General features: G+C 40.3%; 1 protein-coding gene and 1 long non-coding RNA gene across 9 annotated transcripts; one reads left to right on the top strand and one right to left on the bottom strand.

Annotated features, from left to right (window-relative positions):
- Positions 1 to 248: 248 nt before the first annotated feature.
- Positions 249 to 23,467, top strand: LOC114060988 (sodium-dependent neutral amino acid transporter B(0)AT3-like). 2 transcript variants are annotated; one of them, XM_027890920.1, is made up of 12 exons: positions 249 to 533; positions 9,585 to 9,725; positions 11,334 to 11,471; positions 11,725 to 11,906; positions 12,313 to 12,423; positions 17,057 to 17,169; positions 17,477 to 17,605; positions 18,250 to 18,406; positions 19,647 to 19,851; positions 21,379 to 21,538; positions 22,009 to 22,171; positions 23,231 to 23,467. In XM_027890920.1, exons 1-12 carry the CDS (start codon positions 377 to 379, stop codon positions 23,441 to 23,443), a joined length of 1,869 nt encoding a protein of 622 aa, XP_027746721.1. In that variant the 5' UTR covers positions 249 to 376; the 3' UTR covers positions 23,444 to 23,467. The 2 variants fall into 2 exon arrangements, with proteins under 2 accessions (XP_027746721.1, XP_027746722.1); XM_027890921.1 differs by lacking the exon at positions 249 to 533 and adding an exon at positions 783 to 922.
- Positions 14,483 to 26,881, bottom strand: LOC114060989. 7 transcript variants are annotated; one of them, XR_003572020.1, is made up of 7 exons: positions 26,759 to 26,881; positions 26,505 to 26,636; positions 23,194 to 23,460; positions 21,336 to 21,523; positions 18,316 to 18,434; positions 16,427 to 16,519; positions 14,483 to 15,768 (listed from the first exon to the last, which is right to left on the bottom strand). It is a non-coding gene; the product is annotated as an uncharacterized LOC114060989 (long non-coding RNA). The 7 variants fall into 7 exon arrangements; XR_003572022.1 differs by lacking the exon at positions 26,759 to 26,881 and adding an exon at positions 25,670 to 25,758 and having other exon boundaries at positions 23,194 to 23,341; positions 26,505 to 26,701; XR_003572023.1 differs by lacking the exon at positions 26,759 to 26,881 and having other exon boundaries at positions 16,427 to 16,542; positions 26,505 to 26,701.
- Positions 26,882 to 27,751: the final 870 nt, after the last annotated feature.

Here is a 27,751-nt window from a genome sequence, read left to right as displayed (position 1 = left end):
TGCTGTAAAGGTTTCTTTTTAATTATATTCAGTGTCACACTTCTCTGACAGATTCGGAGAACAGAAGGAGAACAGAAAATAAAAACCTGTTTGATCCCAAGTTACCCATTAACAACGTATTCCCAAACTCTCTAACTACAGAAGGAGTTGCAAAAAAGGCAAGAGTGGTAACTCTCTATATAATAACAATTCTTGGTTTTTTCTTTAAACTGCAGTCTTGGCAATGACACATTCCTTTGTATCAGATAAAAAGAGAGCTCCACCTCTCTTCCAGGATCCTCCTGTCACCCTACATAAAACCATAGGAGAGACAGGTTTTGAAGCATCTTCCCTTTTATAGGGAAAGGGGCTAAGGAGCCAAGGATATTTCATTAAAATGTCAAAAGATTTATCAGCAACCCCTGAAATCCCTAAAGAAGATGGCAGACCCAAGTGGGACAATAAGTTCCAGTATATTTTAAGCTGTATTGGATTTGCTGTTGGTCTGGGAAACGTGTGGCGATTTCCATACTTGTGTCAGATTCACGGAGGCGGTAAGATTGAAATGGGACTTTGCCAAAATATTACACTGCAATTCTGATATAATTGTACCAACTTCTGAGAGGTATGGAAGTTATATGATTTATATTGGTTACATCACTTTAAAAAAAAAATTAATTATCTTAAATGTTTTGCTCTAGTTAGATTAGCTTTTTCTATAGAAGTATATTTCTTTTTAAAATGATGCATTTGTTTAGGAAGACCTGACTGATGTTCACTCTCAGAAAAAGCTATTTTAAAGTTTTTACATTGCTACTACAGTCCCAATGGGACCAGGAAACTGAACCTGCAACTGGCTACCTTAAGGAGAAACAAGAAGTCCTAGGGAGGACTGAGTGAATCGGCCCCCAGCCAAATGGCCACTGAGTTTTCCTTTGGGAAGGTCAGCAAGTCATTCCTTCTCTGATGCTCTTAGAAGCTACCTCATCATCTGGAACTGCCTCTGCAGAAAACTAAGTTGTGCTTTTGGGTGTCTTAGAGGCTGTTTAAAATACTCAGCCGATAGAATAGCAACAGGATCCTGTCAGGTGGTATGGACAAGTGCCCAAGCCTGTCCCTGGGCACCAGTTCCACAAAGAATTGCTTTAGAATCAGACAATTTGGTAAATATAAATGGATCAGAAAGGAGTACTTGATAACTCACTATCCTCAATAGCTCATGAAATCTGCTGCTATCTAAAGCAGAGTGAGACAGCAAAATGTTTCAGCCCAATATTATTTGTTATTTTTCAATTAATTGTAGAAACAGAAAATTCAGACCTGGAGAAACTGTCAAATGACAGAAAATACTATTAAATCCAAGCTTATTTTACTAAGGTGTCTGTATAATGTGATGAACTACATATATTTCAATCCATCAAGGAGCCAAGAATGGATGTTGCCTTTAATGGAAGGTGTTTCAGAAAGAAGTAGCCACTTAGGGACTCTGGTAAGCATCTCAATGAATGAGATACAGCAGGTTGTATCAACAGAAAGAATCTTGGCACATATAAGCAGAGCACTAGGAAGTAGGTAGAGATATTGCTACCAATACTAAATCAACTTCTGAACCTCTGACTTTTTCTGGAAGTCCACTCTTCAAAGTCAGCTTGAAAAATTAGGCAAAATGCAGACAAGCCCCAACAATTATTCAAGGGCTGGAAAACTTGTGGGACAAGAAACAATGGTAATGAAATTGAAAATGAAAATGTCTATCATAGTCTTTAAACAAGCAAATGTAAATTATTTTGGTGGCAGGGAGCTTTTTAACGTTGAATATGTGACAGCTGAAAGTTGCAATTACACAAATACAAATAATAAAAGACAAGATGCAGTAGGTTAGATTCCTCCCGGGAGACTTGATGGTTTCTGTTATTTTATTTACAAGATGAGAAACCCAGTGGAATTCCCTCAGAGAAGTCCCATAACTGGGTGGCTAGAAAGCCACAGGTTCACATTGTTTCTCTGCATTTGTCCCTGGGAACGACTGGGAAAAAACTGATCCCTTCAGTTAATGATACTTGCTTTAATGAGACACGATAAAGACCTTCAGAGAGACATCCCCATAGCAGATACGGCATGAGACCTGCAAAGAAAGTGTTCTGGAGCAGGAGCTGTAGGACAAATACTCTACAGCATCTCAGGCTGTCTTTTGATCTTGGAAAGTTAGGGAAGATACATACAACACTAACAAATAACATAAGGCTAACATAATATGATATTTTTGTAATGTAATGAATGATTAACACAAAGCGTTCAGTGGAAGGTTTGAAACTCACAGGCAGGGACATAGCAAGATGAAGCTCCTCCTCACATCTGATTACACAGAGCTGCTTCTGGGACCACCGACTGCACCAGGCTGCATGAAATTTGTGCTTCAGAGTTTTGTGCAAATCTGGATAAGATGAAATATTGCTACTGACCATAAAATGGCTCTCAAACCTTCCCACAAAGCACCAATCGTTGTTTCTCTATGCTGGAGGGGGGGGAGCAGCTTTGGCCAAGAGTTTTCCAGTATCTCCAGATCCTAGCCTCACTTCAGAGTACAGCAATGTTTACCTGTTACTGAGGTTTGATCTCCATCCTCCCTTCTGGGGTCTCCCGCATCCCTGCCCTATAGATCTCACCACCCTAGGAGAAGTGTGAGACTGACTGCAAGGAGACCCGTGGTGACTTGTCTAATGAACTGAACAGTGCTCAGAAAGTCTATTTGCTTCCAGATATTTCCCACAGGAACTGCTGGGGAAAAAAATGCAGGGGTTAGAGCAGGTTTAAAGATAATAAAAATAGGAAAAATGCTGCAAAAACAAGTCTGAGTTGCTCTTTTGCTCTGTGAATAGTAATGTTGACAGTGAAAAACCAGTTTAAAATAGCTATCAGAGTCAGTAACAGCAAACAGCTACTTTGCATCATCACAAACAATGGCACAAGACAGTGGTGATTTAAGGTCAATGTGTGGATGTACAGCCAGTGTTTGGTCACTCAGCCTCAATAAAGGGCTTGAAGAGCTGAACAGCAGGATTAACTCTGTAGCAAAGTGCAGTGGGGTTTGTGAATAATTTATCCTAGAGAGATGACACTGGAAAAGTTGAGGGAGTTATGAAGACCACTGAGAAGACAGACTTGTTGGGTTTACACCAGTGTATAAGGTAGTTGCATTTTTCTTCTGTTAGTTTAAGGCAGTGATGTGATTAGGGGTTGCATTTTTGAAAGCAAACAACTCAAAAAAAGCCCAATAGATTTTCAGGAGTACTGGAGCATAAATCCTGTTTGTGTGCATCTGAAGATGTGAACGTGGGAGAGAACAGCAGCATCGTGGTTGACTGGGAGCCCTGAGAGGTGCAGTGGATTGTGCCTGCAGCCACAGTCATATGTGCAGTGAAACCTGGTAGGGATATGGCACAGACATGCTCGAAGGCTGAATGGCTTCTATGGTACAGTTTCACTGCTGGTTCAGGTGATGTCCAAGTATTTCAGCGCTAGGCAATGTACTTTTCCTCATTTCTATATATTTCAAAAAACAAGAGATGAAAACAAGTGCATGTGCATTTGTCCCATATCAGCTGTTCCCATCAGACCTCTGGACCTGATTCATTGCACATTAGTGTTACTCAGTAACTCGTATCTAATATAATATCAGTTTTGCTGACATTTATCACCTGCTGCCGTTACTGATTATTTGGATTTATTGCCTGAGTTAAGTTAGCTATTTACTTTTCATGACTAATGGGTATGAAGGTTGTTTGCCACAGTCAGTGGAGTCAAACACAAATGTTCCCAGGCAACTGGGATTGAAAAGAAGTCTGTAAATAGCCCAGTATATTGTTGAGACACTGACAAATGTATATTGACTCAGTATATATTGAAACACTAACAAGTCATATAGCTATACCTGTACACATAGAGTCATCCGAGTATACTTTAGAAAAATCAACCCTGTTCTAGCTGGACTGACTGCAGTAGTTTACTTTTAATTTTTGCTATTATATGCTTGCCTAGCTCATGGGCATTAAAACGTGCACAGTGCCTGAGCCTACAAGATGACTGAAAAATATCTTTAATATAGAATACAGTTTCTTTCTAGGAAAAGAAATATGCATAAACACTACAGTCATGGTAAAAAGGGAGAACTGTTTACTTCTGGGGCAACCATTTACAGACTTTCATAACCTTATCTGACCTTTTCCTCAAACTTGAACTATAACTTGCTGCGAAATGCCTGGCTCACTGTGTCCTCAGAAAGAAAACAAAACCCAAGAGGAACAACATCTATACCAGAAAGATACTGTAAAGACACACAAACCCAAACATAGTATGTTGGGAAGTGCAGAACAGTTTACTCTCTGACAGAAAGCAACAACTTCATTTCCTGGATTGTTGCCATGTTCTGCTCAAGTCCTTGGTGAAAAGCTGTGACATTCGGAGTTGATCCTTTCACAATCTGTTATATTTGTTTGCCCTTCACAGCTCAGGTTGGTGGATATTTGCATGTGAGTGCTGCTTGCTTGCATCCTTCAGTCATGAGTATTTCAAAGGAAGTTCACCAAGATTATTTTATAAGTTGGTCTATGGGTGTTACACATCTTTGTTTGAAACGGCTAATGCTCCCTTGGATTTCTGGACTCAGCTTTAGCTCCTTCAGTGTTGCTGAAGGAGATATTGTTATTTACATGGAAAGTTCAACACTTCCAAGTCTCAGACTTTGTAAGATGCACAATGTGACCTGCAAGTCAAAATCAGTGCCATCATAAATATGCTGCACAAATACAATATTTATAGTAGCTCATACTTTTCATTCTCATTGAGGCATGTGCAGAAGACATAAAAAAGGTCATGGAGTACTATTTTCTAGAGAGAGGGGTGAGTGTGATGAAGTTGCTTCTTTTTTCCTACTAGATGCCTTGATGTGATTCCTTGCTGTGTTGACTACCACACTGCTTAGCTGAATTCTCGTAAGGAAAGTGGGACGGGTCTGATAATCCCCTTTCAATAGCTAATAGCTTTTTCTCTGTATCTGAACAAGTAATTACCACCTATTGCAATTTCTTGGAGGTAAAACATAAATTATCACAGGTATCTTGCCATGAAGTCCTCATTTTTTTGGAAAAGTTCACCCAACACCCTTCCTCCTATGTGCCAACACAAACAGTAAAGTGGATCTCTGAACTCTTGCTACACTGTATCACACTGAGATGTGCTTTCTGAATTTTTCAGACTCTACAGATGCACTTCCTTTGAAGTTACTATTTTGATCCTTTCCAGGTCATTTCAGTCTTTATCAAAATTATTTTTTTCTATTCCTAAATCTCTGTCTGAAGGAAAATTATCATTCATGTTCTGCCCTCTCAAATGCTATCGTGTCTTTAGATCATCATTCAAGTCACTTGCCTTTCTTCTGCAAGCTGATCCACAAGCACTGCTAAGATGCAAAATTGAACACATAGATCAGTTCCTGCAAGTTTTTCTCCAATATTTAGGAAGTTTTCCTTAGTATCCCATCATCAAGCAAAGCTGCTGGGTTTTCTTCTCTGTTTCTGAGGCTCATGGATTTCTGCTGATCTTGGTATCTATAGATCATGAGGTCACCTGGCTGATTCTTCAACTGCCTTACATTTCCACTAGTCAGATCTGTTGTTCCCTCCTTCTAAGAAGTTACAAACCCAGTTCAGTTGTTTCACCCTGTTTTGCTGGTTGATGTGAACCAACTTTACACTGTGCTACTTCCTGAGCCTCCTGGTCATTCTGCCCTGTGGTGCATCAGCAGCACTCCCCAGGCTGCATCATAGCACTTCTCATCCAGCTTGTCCCATGCAGGTAATATAACAAAGATCATGCCCTTTAAATGTCATTTTGCTGAATGTGGTTGAACAGTTGTTTTTCTGAGTTGATTTGCCTGTGCATTGCAATCAAGGAGTCAGGTTTAAAAACCCTCAGTGTATCTCGAGTGCACCACGTCCTTTCTTTTCTACTGCTCTGACTGTGGAGCTACCTCCACTCCAGTGGTTCTTCATCAATCGTGTCACACACTGGTGCTCCTTGTCACTTGGGACTCTATTCTTAATGGAACCAGCTCACCAGTGTGTGCAGAATTTGAAGTTGTTGATAGCCTGATTTGAAAAAGTTCTTGAAGGCTTTCTGTGCCTTCTCATGTGCACAGGGGTTGTTCCACAGCTTTGTAGTATCCTTGTGCAGGATCTCGTTCAAAAACAACATTTAACTCTCATAGGTTTTGAACTGGGTTCCCCCTCCTCCCCTTGACCTTCTTTTAGTACTTCATGTATCTACTTGCTTTATGAACCTTCACTATCTTTCTGACAGAAGGAATGATGTAGATGAAAATTTTCCTAAGTCATGCCTCAGGGATGCAACTAAATCATGCTCTGGCAACACTTCCGATTTTTATGGGCATTGCTCCAGACTTTAAAAGTACCTAAAAATACTTCATCACTATCATTTTCCTTATTTATTTTTTGAGAGGAAAAAGTTACTGGAAATAAACCTTTTTTTTAGAGGTTCCCCCCCATCCCTGGCTTGCTTCTTATGTCATTTATTTTCCATTCATTGTAGAGCATATAGACCTAGAATATCTAGATATAAATATACCTAGAATGTCCAGATCAGGATAATTTGTTACTAGTATTTTATGATCGTTTCTTCCATGCCTCATGGAAGCCAAATCTACAGAGTTTCTGTTGTACCTGTATTACGCATCATATGAGTGCTGATGGGATTTTGCTGTGCCTGTGTTTGAATGCTCTGGTTTGGGATATCTGCTGTGTGCCAGGTACCAGCTTGCTGCTTCATTCTGCTTCTTGGATTTTCTACTTGCCTTTTCTGTGGTTAGATTTCTCATTGCATTTTTTTAAAAAGGTACTTAAATTTTGCCTTCTGGCACATCCTCTTCCATCTATTAAACAGAGCTGTTAAGCCCTTGACTAGACAGTGCTGGAGGGTTCCTACTCACTATTCCATATATGATACCTTTATGTTAATGTATTTCTGTTTTTATAGGTGAGGGATTTTATTGTGGAAAAGAGTAAGCTTCAAGTTCTTCAGCAGACTAACTGTCCTTCTCCTGACTATTTTCTTTTTGCCTAAAAATAGGGTAATGCAAAGGAATGAATAACCGAAAACTTCATTTTACACTACAAACCATTTACTTTAATTAGGTTTGAGAAAGTTGGCTTCATAAATTATTTTTTCTTAACCAAGTCTTCTGCCACATTTTCATATCTGCAGATAGCAGATTTTTTATATTGTTCTCATGGAAAGCCAATATCTTCTTTCCAAGTGTGACATTATGTTTTGCCATGCCGTAAATATGCCTGGAGGTACACACAAGCTTGCACAAAGTAAACAGGCTTTTATCAGCAGAATGTCTAAACACGCTCTGCTGTCAATGGCTCAACTAGCAAACAGAAAAGGGGAGAGAGATAACAGAGGGCGGTTTGCACTAATTATTACACAGTTATTTCCCAGGAGATATGATATGGGAGATAGGTCGGTCTCTTATGGAGTGCTCTGCTAGCAAGGCCTCAACACTGTGTGGATTGGAGCAAGACAGCTACTGCCCAGGGCTGGTGTATGGCCAGGCAGCTGGACAAAGTAAAATGCTCCATACTGTGGTGCTCTGGTCACTTGCCTGAATATTTTGCTCTTCCCAGGGGGCAGTCCAAGTCATTGGGCTGTCAGGAGTGCTGGGTGGGCATTCTTAGGAGTGCTGTGGAGAGGGATACTGCAGCAGGTTTGAAGCAGATTGCAGAACTGAGCATGGCAAGAGGTTACTGAGTTCCTGTGGAAGGGACTTCCAAATTCCTTCATATTTACATGGGAGCTTTGGTACGTAGCTCCAGATGAGATTTCATCAGGTGGCAAAACACTTAAAAATAAACCAAATACTGCAGTCCTGAAGTCCCTCTGTAAATCTCTCTTGGAGGGGGAAGTTTGTAACAGCCACTTTAGAGCTTCCTCCAAGGACAAGGACTACTGAGCAGGGGTACCAAGGATCCAAATCGAGAATTTAACATACTGCAAATTAATTGTGAGACTCCTTTTTCAAATCTGCTTCTTAGTAGTTAAAAACATCTTAAGAGTTCAGGTCATAAGGCAAGGCATTTATTTCCACCTTTGGCAATTTTTTTTCCTGTGTATTTATTGGTAGAAGGCTAAACCATTCAACACCACACCTTCTCTGGGTGTTGTATGTATTTATTGCAGCTTCTAGCAATAGGTAGCAAAGTTATTGCAATACAACACTAGCCCAAGTGATTAGATTTATCTGCCCAGCCTTTCTAAATGACCAGTGATTGCAGAATCCCGGCGCCACTCCAGGTAGAGACCACAAATCCTTCTTCATTTCCCAACTTCCCTCTCAGGCTGAAGACTGAGCAGAGCTACTCCGTAGTGCTCTCTCAGATGGGGATGGTGAGGCTGATCTCCCTGCCAACCTGGAGGGAGAAGAGAAAGTTTCCAGAGCTGGAAGAGCAGAGCTGAGCAGACCCAGATATGAGATTTGGAGGCAAAGTAGAAATGGTAGAACAAGGCACGGGTTTATTGACAAAGCAATGAGGAGCACAAAATCAGTCCGCATCAGTACACATCCTCTCAGTAGGAGAACTAGGAGGTGGCTGGGGCAGGACTTCTCTCTTTGTTTCCCTGGAGAAAAGAGACTTCGTGATCACAGTGGTTGTTGGCCATGGCAATAAACTTCAGTCTATTACACTATTCCAATTTAATTGGACATTTGGGCAGGTGGTATAAACATACTGATGGAACTTCTCCTGGTCTCCTAAAAATCAGTATCTGTGTGAAAGAAGGGAGACCCAAAACCATGTCCTTTCTGAGGAAAAGTGTGGGAAACCAGGCACTGTACACAGTTTAGCAGGAAATAGCCAGGCTGCTGGCAAGACTGGTCCCTTCCTCCAGGTAACCAACAGCACATGCTGCTTCTGGCCCAAGGGGGGTGCTGTGAGAAAAACGGGAAAGATGTAAAGGATTCAAACTGGGAAGAAATTGGGTTTCATTTCTCCCACGTCTCACAGAAAAACTTCAGCCTTGCTTTCAGTTTTTCGTTAGCCAGAGGCTCAGTGCTCTGAGCAGAACTTTATGCAATAAAGCAACCTTGTCTCTTGGGGGCATCCAGCACGAAATCATGCTTTAGTAGCAGAAGACAGAGGAGCACATGCCTGAGAGCTTTAAGAAGGGGAATAATCCAATGCACTGAAGGGAAAACAGACAGTATAGGGGACAGACAAACCCTTGTTCTTTATGAAAATGGGGACAAGAGATGCTTAAAAGGAAGGGAAAGGGATGAAATAGTGAGCGAAATACTTACAATGGGCTGCAGCAATGCCTGAGGGGAAGTGCCCTGCAGCATTAAGCATCCCAGTCCTTCCTCCTCCATCTTCACCAGCAAAACATAACCAGTAACAAACATTACTTGGTAGGTGTCCCTAGAAATGATCCTTTGTTCATCCTTTAGGTTCATAAGGAAATTAATTATCAAATGGTAATTTAGTGAGATGCAGATAATCATGTGACTTAATTGCACTTAATTGTCTTTTCAGGGGCCTTCCTGATCCCATACTTCATAGCTCTTCTCTTCGAAGGCATCCCACTGTTGCATCTTGAATTGGCCCTAGGACAGTGCCTGAGAAAAGGCAGCATCGGTGCCTGGAACACTATCTCGCCTTACCTGGGAGGCGTTGGTATGTCTCTTTGGGTCCCAGCTCAAGGAATGGCAGATGAGCTCCCATCCAGCACTCACTTCCTACACACCTATGCCTGATGCTTTTTGGGATACAAAAATTAATGAGCGAGAGGATTAGAAAGAGTTTTTTTACAATGAGAGTGGTGAGATACTGGAACAGGAGGCCCAGAGAGGAGTGGTTTCCTTGGAAATATTCATGGTCAGGTTGGACAGGGCTCTGAACAACCTGGTCTAGTAAAAAATGTCCCTGTTGATGGCAGGGCAGTGGGAATAGATGACCTTTAAATGCCCATTCCAATCCAAACAATTCTATGATTCTATAATTCTATATTGCTCTCAGCAGGTATTACTCTAGGCACACAGGAGCCTAAAATGCAAACTTCATAACCTTTGCTGTTGGAAGCATAATGGACATGAGCTCTACTAGCCAACACTGTCCTGTTCCTACCATATCTTGGTGCTCACACAAGGGCTGCCTGCTTGCAGTGCTTCTTGCTCTTCCCTGGAAGCCCTTCCAGGATCCAGTCCATGAATAGTCAGACTGAAGAGAGGACAGAAAGATATGAGGATTCTGGCACCTCCTAATGAGTCTATAGCACCTCAGAAAGTTGCCCTCCACAAGAGGGGGGCAGAGTGGGGTGACTGAAGAGAGATTATTAACATGGCTGAGCACCAGGTACAATCCACATAGCAGTGTGCATCAGACTGGTGTGTAGGACTGTACTGGCAATTCATTTCTATTTATTGAATATACACTGAAAAAAACACATCTTGTGTCCTGCATGCATTGTTAGGCTGTAGAAGTGATTGGGAACACCCATCATGAGGGCTGAAGCATCGACTCTATTCGGTATTTGAGGTAGCACCCTTGTGCCTGCAGGGCAAGGAGAAGCCTCTGGATGCTCCAGCCAGCTCTGCTGGATCATACCTGGGCACTGGGCTGGATTATGCTTGAAATGGGCTTGGTACTGACAGCCATGCCTGTGGGCACGTGTGGGAGAAGAAGGGATGGGTGAGAGGAGTTATCTAAGGGCCAAGGACAACAAGGAAAAAATACCAAGCAGCGGGGTGGTGCTGCCAGCTAAGCCTATCTCCTTTAACTAGGCATGTTCTGCACTCCCTCTATAAAAATATAAGCAAGCAGAAAATGTGGTGTTGATATTCTTCCCTCCTTATCACAGGAGCAAAAAACAGTGATCAATTTAGGGCATATGTGCATGATTTGAGACAAAAGAGTGGTCTCATGCAGCTACAGCATGCTGTAAAACTTCAGTCTCTTTTGGTCTCTACTATTAAAGTTGTCCTGTGTTACAGAAAACAATGTATTATGTACTTGAGCAAAGATTTCAATCCTAATCTTTCATGAAAGTAGAGAGTGTCAGCATTCTTGGAGCAGGGTTGATGAGATGGGGGACTGTGCACTAATGTTTGGTTACTGAGAACACAAATGCCCATCTTTCAGGGGAAAATCTCGGGGAGGGGCAAGAGAGGATGGACAAGAAAATCTTGAAAGAACAGGAAATGTGAGCTTCCAAGAGCTAGTGCTGTGACTGACTGATAGCTTTTTCCAAAGCTTTTCTAAGCTGAGATCTTGTGCTCTCTGCAGGTGTTGGTTCGTGGGTGGTGTCCATTCTGGTGAGCTTATACTACAATACTGTTTTAACCTGGGTGATGTGGTATTTCATAAACTCCTTCCAAGAACCTCTTCCTTGGAGCGTTTGTCCTCTAAATGAAAACAGAACAGGTAACTACAAAAAATTTCATAGTCTCCAGTGCCATTAGTTTAGGTTTTACCTTGCACTGCGTGCACCACTGTTTCTATTTAGAAAGTTATCCCCTGTAGAAATGCTGGTGATGGTCTCAGATAAATCTGAGTCTCAGACTGATGTGTCAGAGTTTGTCTTGCTGCACTTCACCCACAGTGCAGAAAGTCCATCTCTGAATTTGATTTGGCAGCCTACAATTTATTCTAACATTTGCAACATTTTTTTTCCCAGGGTTCAATAAAGAATGTTATGAAAGCACTGCAGTAAATTATTTTTGGTATAGGAAGACTTTGAACATAACACCTGATATCGCTGAGAGTGGCACATTACAGTGGTGGCTCATTTTGTGCTTAGCAACTTGCTGGGCAATTGTCTATCTCTGCACCATCCGAGGAATTGAAACCACAGGAAAGGTACAAAAAGGACAGAGAAGTGCATTACCCTACACTTTGCATCTTGCTCTTCAGAAACTGAGTTTTTACCACCAAGGAATGCCTTCCCTATTTACCACACCAGCACCATTTCACTGTGCTCCTTGTCCAAGAAAGCCAGAACAGCAGTACAAGTGGCTTAAAATGATGCTTCTCTCTTTTTCCATTGCAAATGCTTCTGCCCTACCAGCCTCCTCTGACATGGTTTTAAGAGTAATTTTTTTAGAAATATATCATGCAAAAGTACACCCTGATTCTTTTAAAGATGGCAGTGTTCATCTGTAGCTGTCTTATCAAATATTATTAGTATTGTATGTTGCAATAACTTAAATAGGTTTTATTGAAGTTATTGCTAGTAACTGTTTGTCTTCTGACTTTCTTACTTCAGGCAATTTATGTAACAGCAATATTTCCTTACCTAGTCCTGACTATATTCCTTATTCAAGGACTCACTCTACCAGGAGCCACAGATGGTCTGGCTTATCTCTTCACCCCTAATGTAAGTATTGCTGCTATAGTCAGAAACATTTTTCCTTTTTCTTCCCCTCAGATTTCACAGTGTATACTCATTTTCTAGCAACACCTGATCTAACTTTCTACCGAAGAGCTCAGCTAAGCCCTTTTTTCAGAGATGAAGTGATTTAGTATTTTAATATATTCTGGCAGGAAAAAAAAGCATCAAAGTATTTATCAGTTCAGTAGTATGCATATCAGAAAATACTGGAAAATTAAGTATATTATGGGTGCTTCAGTCTTGAATATGTAAGTAAACTTCACAAACACATGATAAAGATGAGATTTCTGTGCCAATGTTATAGAATTCACACAACTTTAATCTTTTAAGAATTCACAAGGAAAACTAATGAGGAATTACACTGCAAAGTGTTTTGGTTTTTTTTTAAGGTTGAAAGTCATTTTCTCCTACCCATGTTTCTCCTTAACTGCAGTTTCCTCCCCTCCATTGTAGCTGTTCCTAAAAGACACAACTGCTAGAGAAGAACGCCTCTCCCATTTCTTCTCATCTTCTCAAAGGGGTGGGATTTCCAGATCCCTCCTTTCAGAAGGAACTTTTTACACTGTCCTTAGTGGCATTCCCAAATGAAAAGTCAGACTGTCCCCCTGAGTGGTTGCTATCCGCTGTAAGCTCCTCACAGCTCTGCCCTTGTGCTAAAAAGCTCCATGAAGTGGTGAGTGCAGAGAAGGAAAAGCAGCACCCACTAATAGGTGGTCTCAGAGCATCCACTGGTTCTGCAGCCACAGCAGCACTTCCAACCACATATTTTTCCCTTTCCTTTTCTACGACAAGAAAACAGACATTAAGGAAAACATAAGTCAGGTAGCCCAGAGATATATGCCAGGCTGGAAAGGGACAACAGGAGAAAGCTCAAATGAGACATCTCTTTATCCCTCCCTCTGCAAGCCCCATGGCACAGACAGCCATCTAAATGCTGCCAGAGCTCAAGAAGGACAACCTTGGTTATTACAGAAGATCAGGACATACACTTGTATTTTTTTAGGGCCCAGACAGGACAATAAAAGCTTGGTGCAATGTCTCAAGGAAGAAAGCAGGTTAGACACCACAACCAGGAACAGGGCACAGCCTGTTGTCATTTGGTCTCAGCCTGGCTGTTGGGTTTCTCTGGAAGAGCTCAGGCATCTCTGGGACACAGGATCACTGCACACTGAATTTAACACAGAAAATAGATTTGTGTATATTCCCAAAGCTTGGACGTATTGCAGTGCTAAGGAGGAGTGGATCATCATAAAAACAGCCGGATGGATTTGTAGACTGGTGCCAGAAGTCGGAGTGGAAATCCGCCTGCAGTCAACCTGCAGTTAATGTTTAGCTGGTTTGAGGAAGCAGATCCTGGGTACATCCTTGAAAAGTCATCTGAAGATGGTTCTAGTGATGAAACTGTGCTCTTATCTACAAACATGGGAAAGCTGGTGCAACAGCCTTGTAAGTTGATACCTGCTATGGGTGTTCCATTGCATAGAAAGTTATAGTATAGGAGAGAGAGAGATGGCTTTGTTAAACCAACCCACGAACTGCTATGCAGGATTGTGGCACTTCAAGGATTTCCAGACAGTAAGAATATAGCTGCAACATTGCCCTTCTCTCTTCTTCCCCTTAGCCCATAACTGCAGTACCACTATTTTGTTTACTGTTAGCCTATTTCATGAGGAACTATTCCTACCCCTGCCATCAGTAAACACAGTCATGTTTCTTGTTATGCTTCCCCACAAGGAATGTCCCAAAGTGAGTTGCAGAGGAAGGGCTATTGGTTTTTGGGTTTTTTTGTTGTTGCTTTTTGTTTTTCTGGTTTTTTTTGGTAGAGATTTATCTGCTCCACCCAGACTACACCAGCTTACAAAGTTGTAAAGCATGTTTCTTAAGTGTGTGCTGTTTCCTTCTTCTTTTCCTGTGTTTTTGCAGGAAGTTTGTAAAGTTTTAGGAAAATAAAGTAAGAATTAGCTCACCTACTGCTTTTTTCAGTTTGCTTTTAAAATAAATATATAAATCAAATCATTCTTCTTGACATTCATGCCTCATTGGAGGTATTATTTTCCAACTTTTTTCCAACTTTGCAGTGCAGCACAAATTGTAGTTTCTGATAGCTGCCACATCCACTTCCTGGTAACTGTGACATCTCACTGTTTTTGAAAATCTGTGAAAGAAGTAACACCTAGTGCTAAAAGTTATATCTTACCCAGTTTCAAGATCATAATCACCCAAATGAATTCATTTTTTTTCCCCAAACCACCACTGTTTAAGTTTATTCACTTTCCAAGTTTGTATTTCAGTTCTCATTAAAAAATATCAAAAATAACAGCTGCATGCATATGGATTTAAATGTGGCAGGCTATACAGAAATACATAGGCTTTTTGCCATTTGTCTTACTTTCATACCCTAAGTTTTAGAACAAATAATGAATACTTCTTTTCATTGACTTTCAGACATGGAAAAGTCTGACAATTCACTCACTCTTTCTAAACTCTTGGCTACCTGGAAAATGAAGCTGCCAAGAAAATAAAAGAGACTGAAATGATGTTCACAGGCATTTGAAGGGAAAGCAGAAGTTGTCAAAGATGAAGCAACACAGGAGCTGGAACAGACTTTTGGAAAGGTTTTTTTAAAAAATAAATAATGAGAGGAAGCAGAAAAGAGATCTCATCAAGCATCAGCAACAGTATGCATGGCACACCTTCAGTGGACATCTATGTCAGCTCAGGAACACAAATGTCTCCTCCAGTCTCTTTCACATTTGAGAGAGCTTCAGAGACTTGAAATATTTGGAGGTTTGGCAATGAACAATTCCAAGAACTTGTTTGGGCAACTGATGCCTGTGCCCAGAGCTCTGCAGCTATTTAACGAGCAGCGAGCATAGCCAAGAAAAAGGCAGCACAGGCACCAAATCCACTACCCACAGAGGCAATTTGTAACTTTTTTCTCTATTTTACAGTTATGATATATTACTGTGCATGGCCACTTAAAGCTTCTTTCAAGGTACCTGGACTGTCCATAATGGTTCTGGTATTAAGGGGAGGAAAAGCACTGCCCTAATGAAATGCTGCCTTTAAGTACAGCATTACTTGTTGGCCTTATGAGAAAAGCATTAGTTTTTACACATCAGAGGGACCTCAGTAATTTTAAACTCTGTTTTAAGAAAATTTCTGTGTTTCATGTGTTCGTGTATCCAAACATATTTCCATCCATAGGGTAGCAATTATACTTCCTGTTCTCATTACTCCCGTGTTCAATCATTGACATTCTGCTTGTGCATCTTCATCTGCATGTTTCTGGCATCAGCACACTTTTTCTTCTGAAGATACTTATAAACTCTATATGCCATATTACTGAAAATATAAAATAATATTTAAAATCATTTTCTCAAGAGCACATAATGACATTGCCATGACATCAACATGTTTGCCCACCTGTTATTTTTTCAAGTTTGGGGGTTGATTAGTATCTTTTAGAGTCAATAAATGCATTGCACCCAGCACTGGTCATAACTACCTGCAGACTCATTTGCCAAAGTCCCCAGTCAAAAATCCAGACTTGTAGGAGTCGCATCTGTCAGCGCTGACTTGGCAGCACTTAATCCAACTGTGAAGGTCATGCAGCACTGTGAGTGCCAAGCTTCTGCACTGCAATAGCAGTCTAGATCTGTACCTGCACAGGGCCCTGCCAGTGAGCACTCTGGCCTTTGAGGGTTTGGTTGTGATCTTTCAAATTAATCCTCTAGGAGGTTTGGCTAAGCTGAAGCATTTCAGCCAGCAGTGGTGACACATATCTGCTTGTTATGCTATGTTGCACAAAGGGTTACACCAGTTTTGCTGCGATCAAAGCACTGACATCCCTGTGGGGAGGGCATCGGCAGTAATGGCATTACCTGCTTCCATCCACACTGAGGTGAACCCATTATTCTTGCTCTTCAAGCTCAGGCCAGCTGCAGAGAAACCCAAAATGCTGTTAAGGGTCTTTTGACATACTTACCTCTCACTCCTGCAAATGTTCCCAGTCATGTACCAGGATCACTTGCACAGACACAGAGACAGACACAGTAGACACATAAGTTGTCCTGCAAGACTGGGATGCAGATTTAACTCAAACTGATGTGAAACAAAGTGAAATATTCTGCAGTCCCAGTATTACTTTTCAACCATCTGCTTTCTAAAACATTCTTAACTAATACTGTACTCTATTCCCCCTCCTTGATAACAGATTGGAAAGTAATTTACCTACTAGGGTATGAATATAACATGCCACTTTCTGCAGGAAACTAGTATTTATTGACCACTAATATTTACTGACCACGTTTACATTTTGCCCACTACTTACGTTTTATCTTTCTTTCAGACAGATTTCAACGGCAAAATTCCTTAGTGCCACTGTTTAAAACTGCTCGACATTCTCTGTAATCCAACAATTACTTTTTAATTTAGCTTCCTGTATGACGCTGGTTGCCCTTACATAAAAATTCAAATTTCACTTTTTCAGTTTCTTCTTTTTCCTTGTATTTCCTCAGAATAGCAGAAGTGAAATAAGGCGTAAGCTATGAGAGCTGGAAGAGAGAAAGAAATTGTAATTTAAGCCTAACACTCGCATTTCTTCCAATTATTTCAGCTGAACACTTTGAAAAATCCCCGTGTATGGCTTGATGCAGCTACCCAGATTTTCTTCTCTCTCTCTTTGGCTTTTGGAGGGCTCATTGCATTCTCAAGCTACAATCCGCAAAAGTAAGTAGAACTGCAGCTTTTATTAACTGGCTAAATTCTTGTTGCATTCTGTGCCTCTTTTTCTTTTTTTTTTTTTTTTTAATTTTCAAAAATCTTTCTTAAGAATATTTATAAATGATCTTAATTTTTTCTAAAGGATATTATCAGATGCTGTCTTTCTAAAAGGCCAAATAGATCTACCAGAAAGTGGGGCAAGGGAGAGTGGAGGACTTTAAAAAGTTAAAACGCTTGCAGAAATAAGTGAGAGAATCACAGATAAAATACTGCCTTTTTCAAGTTTCTTCACTTGTTTGAATGCTATCTCTAGGAATGACTGTGAAAAGGATGCTGTGACAGTAGCAATTGTGAACAGCGTGACATCCCTCTACGCTTCCATCCCAGTCTTTTCTGTTTTGGGGTTTAAAGCAACAACAGCTTACTGGGACTGCTTGGACAGGTGAGAAAGTTGTGTTCCCAGTGTTACACTGTGGTTTCAATGCCAAAATAGATAATGTGTTACTTGAAAAACATGCATTTGGAGAATTTATTTTCAATAAAAAGGAAAAGCATCTATGGATGACAAGCATGTATGGAGAAGTCTAATATAAAACCAGAAAGTATTATGGCACTGAGGTAAGGATGATCAAGGTTAGCATTCATAAGAAGCAAGACATATTATAACCACAGAAATATGTAACTATAACCATGTAAATATACCCATTTCAAGTAGTGCATCAAAGTTCACATCTCAGTCTCAGGCAAGCATTAAAAGTAGTAAGAAATAACACATTTTTCTATTCCACCAGATTCACTAATTTTCACTAATTTTATTAATCAAAAGTGGTAGAAATGATCTGGATAAATTTTAGAGACTGGATCTCCATAAAGTACTCAGAGTTTGTATCTGAAAGAGAAGACATTAAATAGTCTATTTTTTTCTGTTTAATAAAAAAGCTGTCAATTAATATTTTCCTTTATACTGTAAATAGCAGCACAGGAAGTAAGCACAACTTTTGAGTAACCTCTGGATACACAGCATAGCATTTCCAGCCACATCATCTGCAAAGATTTAAACTCATGCTATGTTGGCTTCTCTCGCAGGAACATTATCAGTATCATTAATGAATTTGATCTTCCGGAAGAGAGCATCATGCGGCAAAACTATACATCCTGGATTACTTTCCTGAATTCATCACATCCAGAAAAAATTGCTGGACTCAAACTGAAGAGCTGTGACCTCCAAGAATTTCTTGATCAGGTACCATAACTGCTTCCAACAGGTAATCCTTAAACAAAATAATGTAGAAGGATTGGTATCTTCCTTTTTCTTATAAGTGCTTGTATTTTGCTCTACTTGTAATGAATATATGATATATAATCATCATTGAACAAATCAATTTTTCAACATTTGAGATAACAGTACTGTTGTAGGGTAGTTTGAACTTAAACCTGTCTGTTACAGCATGTAAAATTACACACAGTAATCACAAAACTAATCTTCAAGGGTGCTCCCACCTGCAGCCTACCATGGACACTCCATTCAGCTGTACTTTAGTTTATAGGAATAAGCACAACAGAGGAAACACATCTAGATGAAAGATTATAGAAAAAGGATGCTGAATGGGAATTTCCTAAATCTATATTTAGGAAACTTCCTAAATCTGTATTTCCTAAATCTATATTTAGGAAAGCATCAAAAAACCTATAACAACGTACACTGTTTGCCACAGAACCAGATTATGATCCTCTCCCCTTCCTTATTTTCTAATTCTCCTAAAACATATCCTCTATCACTACACATGGATGTTTCTTCTCTGTCTACTTGTCCTACCTCACTTCATGTGTGATTCACATGATGGAGAAGTCCAAGGATGACATTCCAGCCCTGGCACAAGTCTGTTTCATCTCACCTCTTCTGATGGCACCCATTTCTGATTTACGGTTTGAAATACTTTACTTCCAAATTATGGCAACATTAGTGTTTTTCGATGCTTATATTTAAATATCCCTGTCCCTGGGAGACTAAATTAAAAGAAATTTGTTTGAAATTGGCTTTTTCCCTATTAGTCTTTTCTGCCTTTGCAATTATGGGGTGCTTTGTAATCAACAATTCACCATTTGTCTTGCTGCTAGAGTGACAATCATATCCTTATTTAAATCTCTTTCTTTCCAGCACCATCTTAGATTTTTTAAAAAACACACTTAAAATGGCATTAGCAAAGCAATTGCTATTTCAATTACAGCTCTAAGATCTGCTTTACTGTGGACCCATCTCTTTGTGCAAGCTGAAGTTCTGCTCCATGACTGTCTAGACAACTCTGATAGAAAATTTAGACTCCCCACAAACACCCCTCACCTTCTTAGCTGCTGGCTGCCACAGAGCCCTGCAGGCTGACTAGCATCCTTGACTACAGAGAAGGACAGAAGTCTGCCATAATAACTTCGGAATGAGAAATGACATTATAATGTGTATTTTTATCTGTTTGTGACTTCTGCAGAGTGTATCAGGAACTGGCTTGGCTTTCATCGTTTTCACCCAAGCTATCATTCTCATGCCAGGCTCCCAGGCCTGGGCCATCCTGTTTTTCATAATGTTGTTCAGCTTGGGTCTTTCTTCAATGTTTGGAAACATCGAGGGTGTCTTCACTCCTCTTCTAGAGCTTCAAATTGTATCTAAATCAACACCTAAAGAGTTATTATCTGGTAAGGCATTTGCTTTGTTCGAAGAAGGTGGCTTCTTTATAGATTCACAAAATACCAACTGCTTAGTAAATATCACAGTGGAATTAATAATTTGTAATATTGATTTAGCTTAATCTCACAGTGTAAGTAATGGCATTGGACTGTGTTTGCAGAAGACAAGCACAGAGATGAGATAGCAGTTATGGCAGAAGCTGTCAGGTGACAGTATTATATTGCCTTTGCCCTTTTTTTTCTTAAGTTCGCAAGGTAGCTGTTTCAGTGTGAGAAAGCTTGCTAAATTGCTATTCCTGGAGCCAAGTTCATGCTGAACTGTTGTGGATGTCAGGAAGAGCCTTGTCTTCCCTTAAGCCTTTGGCACCAATACAAATCACTTTAAGGCATCCAGTGACATCAGCTAGTCTGCCGTAACCACCTGCACGTTAACATTGTCACAACTGTAGGAGAGGTCATTCACTCCTATTTCATTCAGGTTTATGATGCTGCAGATTGTTTCACATTTACCATAAACAAGCCAGAGTAGCAAATTATCACTTGGAAAATGAGGAAGTACTGTGTGTGTAATCCTGTTCTTGCACCAAAACTGGGATCTTTTTAACCAGAGGCGGATACTGAACCCAACCTGCTCCTTAAGAACCAGGCTCGATGAGAGTCTGAGAGATTCTGCTGTGAAACTGGTCCAGAAAAACTGCTCAAGAAAAATGTCTGGAGCCGTTTGAAGTAATGGATTAATACTTCCACAGTGTTCCCTTTTAAATTCTCATGGGAAATATTGCTGTCGTGTCTTTTTTAGATTCTTCCTGTGGCATCTAAATTATATCCTTCATTTTACAACTTTTAATGCAGAAAACCAAATTTATTCACAACCTGATGAGGTAACCATATTAGTTCGAAATGGATTTTCCAATTGTGAACTTCCTTTAGTAAAATAATAAAAAAAAAAAAGGTCTAGAAGTCTAGAGCCAACTTTTTACAGAATTGAACCAAAGTCCATCTCAGAGTCAGAAGAAATCAGTAACACATTAGGAGGACATACAAATTGATGTGCAGCCCCTGTCTGCACGCAGCATCATTTTCCCTCCTTCCCACTTTTTGAACAATTACCTCAAACCTAAATCCTGCTAAAGTGGAACTGACTGTGCAGAAGAGGGTGCTGAAACCCAAACTGTACACACTGGAACATAAGGGGCTGTAAGGATGTGAGGGCACTTGAAACTCGTGGCATCAGCCAAAAATTAACATTGGACAACAGCATAGCACAGCCCAGGCTTCCTAAAGGATTAACAACAGGAGGGTGGTCTGAGTCAGATGAGTGCATTCCGCCTGCAACAGCTGGCCTCTTAGCCAACACACAAGGGAAAACTGAGTTTGGGAAGTGATATTAGCTCCCCTAAGGTAAAAACAGCTTGTCGTAGCTCCATAGAGGGAGAGAGAATAAAAATGACAAGAACAAGAGCAAAAACAATTTAGAACAAAAATATACTTACCAAATTCAATACTCCAGTAACATAGATATCTTTTTTCCTTCAGGTATAATATGTCTAATTAGCTTCCTCATTGCTCTGTGTTTTACGCTGAGTTCAGGGAGTTACTGGATTGACATTTTTGACAGATATGCAGGCTCAGTGCCTCTTCTAGTCCTTGCTTTCTTTGAAGTTATTGGAGTTGTGTATGTCTACAAAATTAAAAGGTACGTTGGAAACAGATAGAATTTTTTTTCATAAGACATAAATACAACCCAGGTTGCAGTAATTTTGTCCCTGATGACCTGATTTGATTTGGTGCTGGTTAATTCAGACTTCTTCCTAAAATTCTGTTTTTTCCCTTGATAATTTTGCCTTTTTATTTTAAATATTTGAATAGTCTATAGAACTGCTGAAATATTATCATTTATTTGTGCTTAGAAACCTTAGACTACGTGCTCTGGTAATGTAAACTGACAGTGCAAACTGGTCATTCACCTCTGGTAGGGATCAATAAAGACCTACTTCATTGATATTATTATTTACTGAAGTCAATACTAAGTTATTAAAGAATGGTAAGGAATAGAAAAGACTTAGGGTGCTGTACTGTGTGTTTAAAACTTACAGAAAATTATAAAGAAGTGAAACTATTATACTCTAGATCTGACATCATCATAAACATGCCCTCTTTTACAAGGTTCAGTAAAGATGTGAAATGGATGACTGGTCGAAAACTCAACATCTACTGGCAAATCACCTGGAGGTTTATTAGCCCTCTGCTCCTGCTAACTGTCTTCATGGCCTTTGTTACTCTTCAGATGCTGAAGCCGCCAAGCTATGCAGCCTGGAACCCTAAATACGTATGTTCCCAAATATTTTCAGAACCTCTAATAAAAGCAAGATTTACCTTATTTTCTCCCTTAGCAGATCCTTTAAAATCATTGCTAACTACGGCTTGCCTATGGAATGCAGCCTGAAGTGATGTAGTGCTGAGAATGAGAAGGCTCCAGCATGCAAAGAGGTTACACATACTAAAATGTGTCTCTTCTTGAGGTGTCCACGTACTTTGTGCTCTGTATTTGTAACGCTGAGAAGTGTTGAAGTGAAATGTCTCACAGACATTCCATACCTATACAGGGCTCAGAGGCAGAACAAATGCATGAGCAGAACTGCAAGACGGATGTCAGAGATGAAAACATTCCTCAGTGAGAACTATCAGCATCACTGGGATCCTGATGAACATATGAATATGTACTTTTGACAGGCAGACAGGGAGGGAGCAGTGGTCTGAGAACAGTGTTGGTTAATTCAGCAACAAAGTCATGTCAATGCTCAGAACAATTGATCTGGGTGTCACTGTCTCATGTCACCTCAGTTTCTTGGATCCCTCTCAAATACAACCTGTGTAGGGGTTTGGAGATCGATTCTGGTCCTAAACTGTATGAGGATTACACAGCAGCAGTATCTCCTCCAAATGGCATTAAATATATATCACCCCAAATAAAACTCTCAGCCACAGACTTGCAGAAATTGTTTTACCATCATTCCCTCAAAATCTCTGACAGAAATCTTCCCTGTTTGACAGAGAACATGTTCAGTCATTGCTGACACCAGGTAAGCTTTGAATCCTCACACATATAAACAGACTTTAATCAAGAGAGGGTGAAGGTTTGATAACTCTTTGGGCCATCTTTGTATCCCTAGTAATGTGTCACAATTACAGCTACAAATCTTTGAAACTGTAAAACATTTACTGCCATCTTTAGACCCAAAAGAAGGGTTTACAGAGGGCACGGCCTCTGAGTGCTATTGTTGACCAAGAGTGAAATGTTGCTATCCTTACTGAAACAGTGTAAGAAAACGCAAACGTAAGTGTACCTACCAATTATTTCTTTTGTTTGCTTTTTTTGTCTCCATAGGAAGGCTTCCCCATGAAAGAGGAGAAAGTTTATCCACCTTGGGTACAGGCAATCTGTGTGCTGTTAGCTGCCCTTCCCTGCGTGTGTGTACCTCTGGTAGCACTCTACCATCTCACCAAACAAAAGTGTAGAAGCAAGGACACAAGCCTTGTATCACCAGAAGTATTTTCGTGTCAGGGGGCCAATAGCAACTTTTCTAATCCAAAAGAGTAAATACTCATTGTACCTCTCTGTAAGCAAATATAAGCCTTTGTTAGGCATGAGGAGATGTCATACAGTATTATCCAACCAACCTGGTACATGCAGTTCATATACTTACAGCCAATCACTATTACTGTATGAACAGTACTGCTGTTTCCTTCAATTTCAACCAGTTTCACTGCAGTTATATTAATAAAATTGTCCCTCCTGCATCCTGTCCTAAATCCTACACACTGACCAAGTACCAGCCCCATCGCTTTAACCCTTTTTATGCACTACCAGCTTCATGTATCTTTCCAGCCAGACTTTAAACTTAGAAAGCCTGTGAGTTATTGTTGGTGCCTTCTGTCTTTCTTCACTTCTAAAAAACCAGTTTGTAAGGATCAGCAATATAAAAATTGGAATACAAGCACTTACAGTTTCATCCACTGACAGATACACCCCACTCCAAGAGATGCAGAATGGAAGCTCTTAAGGAGTAAGGACTGCTTTCGTCCACTACGCTCTAGTTTTTGTAAATCCCTAGATGTGTTTAAATAGCAGTTATTTTGTGATTATTTCATATTCTGCAGCATTGCAAAGAGCAAAAATAAAGCATCAGCAGTTAAAAGAATGTTCGTTAAGTAAATCTGAACAATTAATTCTGTACAAATGTCTTCTCTTAGCAGATTCCAGAATTTACTGCAGTGGAAAATACTGCAAAAACAAATGACTCATTTTTTTTCCCCCTTCACTTCTCAAACTGAACACAGTAACCGAATAGTATAATAAAAGCGCAAATACATGGCAGCCTCTCAGTGAGCTGCAACCTTGCATGGTATGACAGTGAAGCTAATCTTTACTTAAAACCAGGTTTTTCTGTACTTGCCTTGCAGATTCTGGCCACTCCACAGTGATGGGAGATGAGAATTCCTTTTGTCAAGATATTTGAGAAATCAGCAGCCTCTGAAAAAAATATAGGGAAAGTATGTGAGGATAAGGTACAACAAAGCCTTTAGATTGAGGAGTCAAGAAAAGGAAAGGAAGATTAAGGAAAATGGCGGCAATTTCAGTATTTAGCCTTGTGATAGGTTATGCACTAGTAGGGCTTCATATAATGGGTGTCAGGAATTTGGCAGCACAGTGAAGATGAATGAGACCAACTGAAACTCTGCAGAGCAAAGGCAGTTACCTGACTCCTTGAAAGAGGCACAAAGGGGAACTGCAAGCTTGGGAGGGAGAGGGGATGATTTCTTTCTTGCAGTTTAATTTTTTTTTTAGTCTTTTCCTTTTTTTTAGATTTAGTATCCCCCTCACACAGCTGCTGCAGCAGCAACCTCCTGTCCTGCAACTTGAGGTTGGACTTGATGATTTTGGAGGTCTTTTCCAACCTTAATGATTCTACGATTCTGTAAACTAGCCTGGACAGTAAGATTCTCCTGAAGTAGTGATGGGAACAATGCCACAACAGTGGTATCCAACCTGTCTACACCAAATGACGAAAAGCACACCGTGACTGCCTCCTGAAAAGAAATGCACAGGGTAAACAGTCTGTGTGCATAGCAGTTGCCACGCCAGAGCCTCTCGGCTCTTCCCCCTATGTGGAACGAGTCATATCACCTGCAAAGTGGTTAAGTGCCTGGGCTACGCACGTTTTTATTTCTGAGAGCCATGGACTTGGCCAGTGGTCTGCATGAGGATGTCCAGCAATTGCTCATGGTAGCCTGCCAACAGCCCCAGCCCTTCAAGTCAATAGAGGGACAGGTACCCCAGCATGGAAACACAGCTTCTGTCAACAGAAACCTCACAAGTCACAAAGGTCTAAGCAGAGTTCTTGATGTTCTGCAGCTATGCACTGTAAAGCTTTTGGCAATGACACTAAAGATTTAAATCACTAGTCAGCCTGCTGCAAATAAAATTTGAAATGTTGTGAGTAAAAAATGCTTCCAAAAAAATAACAAAAAAAACACCCCATTTAAATTTTGTGCATGTATTTATATAAAAGCTGTGAATACATAAGATTTTTTTACTAACTAAAGCATATTAGTTTATATTCATGTCTCTGACTACAGATAGCTAGATGTTCATTAAAATCACATAAGCAAGTATATGCAGCAGGTTTAAGTATCTGGTCAGAGTTCTGTTGTTACACAAAAACACATCCAATTAATACAGACACAAGATGAGAAAATAATTAAACTACATACACAAGACTTTCAAGTCTACAAACCCATCTTGCATCTCCAGCGTAGCACTCACAGACTTGTTGACTTTTGAGCTGCCCCTTCCCATTCAGCAGAAGGGAGACTTTGTGGGTCACTGGACATGCAGTTCAGCCTAGGACAGGACTCAGGGGGAAGACAATTTTCAGCTCCAGCAACTACAAACGATAGCAGGGAAACACACTCTCTGAAGTTACTGTTTAGCTGCAGGAGGCATGTAGAAAACGTGTTGAGCAACTCTCACATGAACATTGTGTTTCTGTTGTCACTGCCCTTCTGATGTGACCTCTACCCAAATTCCTAAGCCAAAACTGCAGCCTTATGCCAGCAAAATCAGTGCTGCAACCTTCCCCTTCCTATTCATGTGAAACACAGCATCTTATAAGTACTATTTTCACTTGAATTGCATGACTGAGTGTTACTTGGGGAAGGATATGCATGCAAACATGTAACTAAACGTGCTGAAGTCTTACATACTAAGTGCTTTCCCTACTTCTGCTCATTCCTCTTTGAATATTTTATCTCCATATTCCAACAAATCTTTTTTGCTATAATACTCCACAGTGAACTCATACTGTTCTGACTTTCCTACAATTGTCTAGGCTGTAAGGACAGCCTGGATTCTTTGGGGGTGAGTTAATAAAGGACACAGGCATTGTCATGTTCAGCCTTAAGCAGAATCCACATCCCTAAGAAAAGGAGCTCAACTGTCTCTTAAAGGAAAAAGTATCAAAAGGAGCATTGCAACAGCACTATAAATAAGGACACATCCAAATTATCACAATACAATAAATAGAGAAAAGATGCAGAGAGAAAAGCATATTCCTTCTGGAACACAGGCAGTTTCCTAACTTGGAAAACTTGACACCTACCTCAAATTGAGATTCGCAGTCCGCAATTCCCTCCTAAAAGGAAGCAGTGGGGAGAAGGATGTGTTTGACGAATGCATCCAGATACTATAATATCTTCCAGAGAGACTTGTGTCAAATGCCTCCCTTCCAGCCCTGCACACACATTAGGAAACAATGTTCAGTCCTATCCCTCTTCCTCCCCACATAAACCCTCCAGCAAGCTCCCTTGCAGAGCGGTTTGCAACAACTGCAACGTAGGTTGCGCAGTGACTTACATCGAGTGGCTTAGTTCTCTCTACTTACCTTCTCTTAAATACTGAGACAATCTTAACCTTCACCCCAACCCTCAAATCTTTTGCATTTTTCCCAGCTGTCCAATGATTGCTGAAAATCCACATTACAGATTCAGAACGCTCCTAAGGTAATTCATTTAATATTTCCAGATTCAAGTTATTCAATCCACCCAAACACTTCCAGTTAGCAGTTGCTGTTTAACGCACTGCCTTGCTACCAATTAAGTAGAATACATTTTACCACCACAACATATGGCACTATTTTAGAGCAGTTCTGTGCAGCAGCAGCTTTATAGAATATTTCTACCTTCCCAACAGTATAAACATCTAATTTTAGAGCAACAAATGCATCCCCTTGCTATGGTTAATCTATTCCTTACATGTATGCCCATGGTACTGTTTTCCCAATTATCATAAGCCACCACAGCAAGTTCAAATTTCCAGTAGAGACTGTAGCTTTTCTTCAAATATACAAATTCTCCATTTGCTAAAACACATACTAGTTTCAGTTTTACATCCACTTGCCTTCTTGAGTGGAGCATATTTTAAATGAAATAGTCTTGTGATTTCTGCATTGTATTTGTATCTGTTTACAAACAGCCTTCAGAAACAGCGGTTACTGTTCAAAACTGACAACTCAGCCAGTAATTACAGATAAAGACAAATATCAGGTCAGGGAATTGAATGCATTACATTTTATTCATTTTTATAAAATTGCACCTTCAACTGGGACCACATCAGCTGTTTGCACTCTCACAGTATCACAACGGATTGTGATACAGAGAAAATATGGTCTAATCCAAGCCATCAAGTGAAGTTTACATTCCCTCTCTTCTTCATGTTGGAGGGTCTTCCTGTCTCCTCCTGCCCCGCGATCCAATCAAATAAAGCTTCCTGCCTGGCCAAGGCCTCTCTTATGCGATGTTGCCCGTGATAGTGCTCCCTCACACCAGTATCACTGCAGACCATCGTGGG

This window comes from Empidonax traillii, unplaced genomic scaffold (genome assembly GCF_003031625.1).
Source record: "Empidonax traillii isolate 1590-97213 ecotype Southwest subspecies unplaced genomic scaffold, ASM303162v1 scaffold303:size634589, whole genome shotgun sequence".
Taxonomy (NCBI): domain Eukaryota; kingdom Metazoa; phylum Chordata; class Aves; order Passeriformes; family Tyrannidae; genus Empidonax; species Empidonax traillii.
The sequence above is the reverse complement of the archived record's forward strand: the minus strand, read 5'-3'. Positions and strand labels throughout refer to the sequence as shown.

What these genes read in the sequence shown, in the direction of transcription:
- LOC114060988 (XM_027890920.1), top strand. Translation starts at nt 377, where the DNA reads ATGTCAAAAGATTTATCAGCAACCCCTGAAATCCCTAAAGAAGATGGC. An exon ending in GCCTTACCTGGGAGGCGTTG is followed by an intron (nt 9,726 to 11,333) that starts GTATGTCTCTTT and finishes TGCTCTCTGCAG; the next exon opens with GTGTTGGTTCGTGGGTGGTG. An exon ending in TCCAAGAATTTCTTGATCAG is followed by an intron (nt 18,407 to 19,646) that starts GTACCATAACTG and finishes TGACTTCTGCAG; the next exon opens with AGTGTATCAGGAACTGGCTT.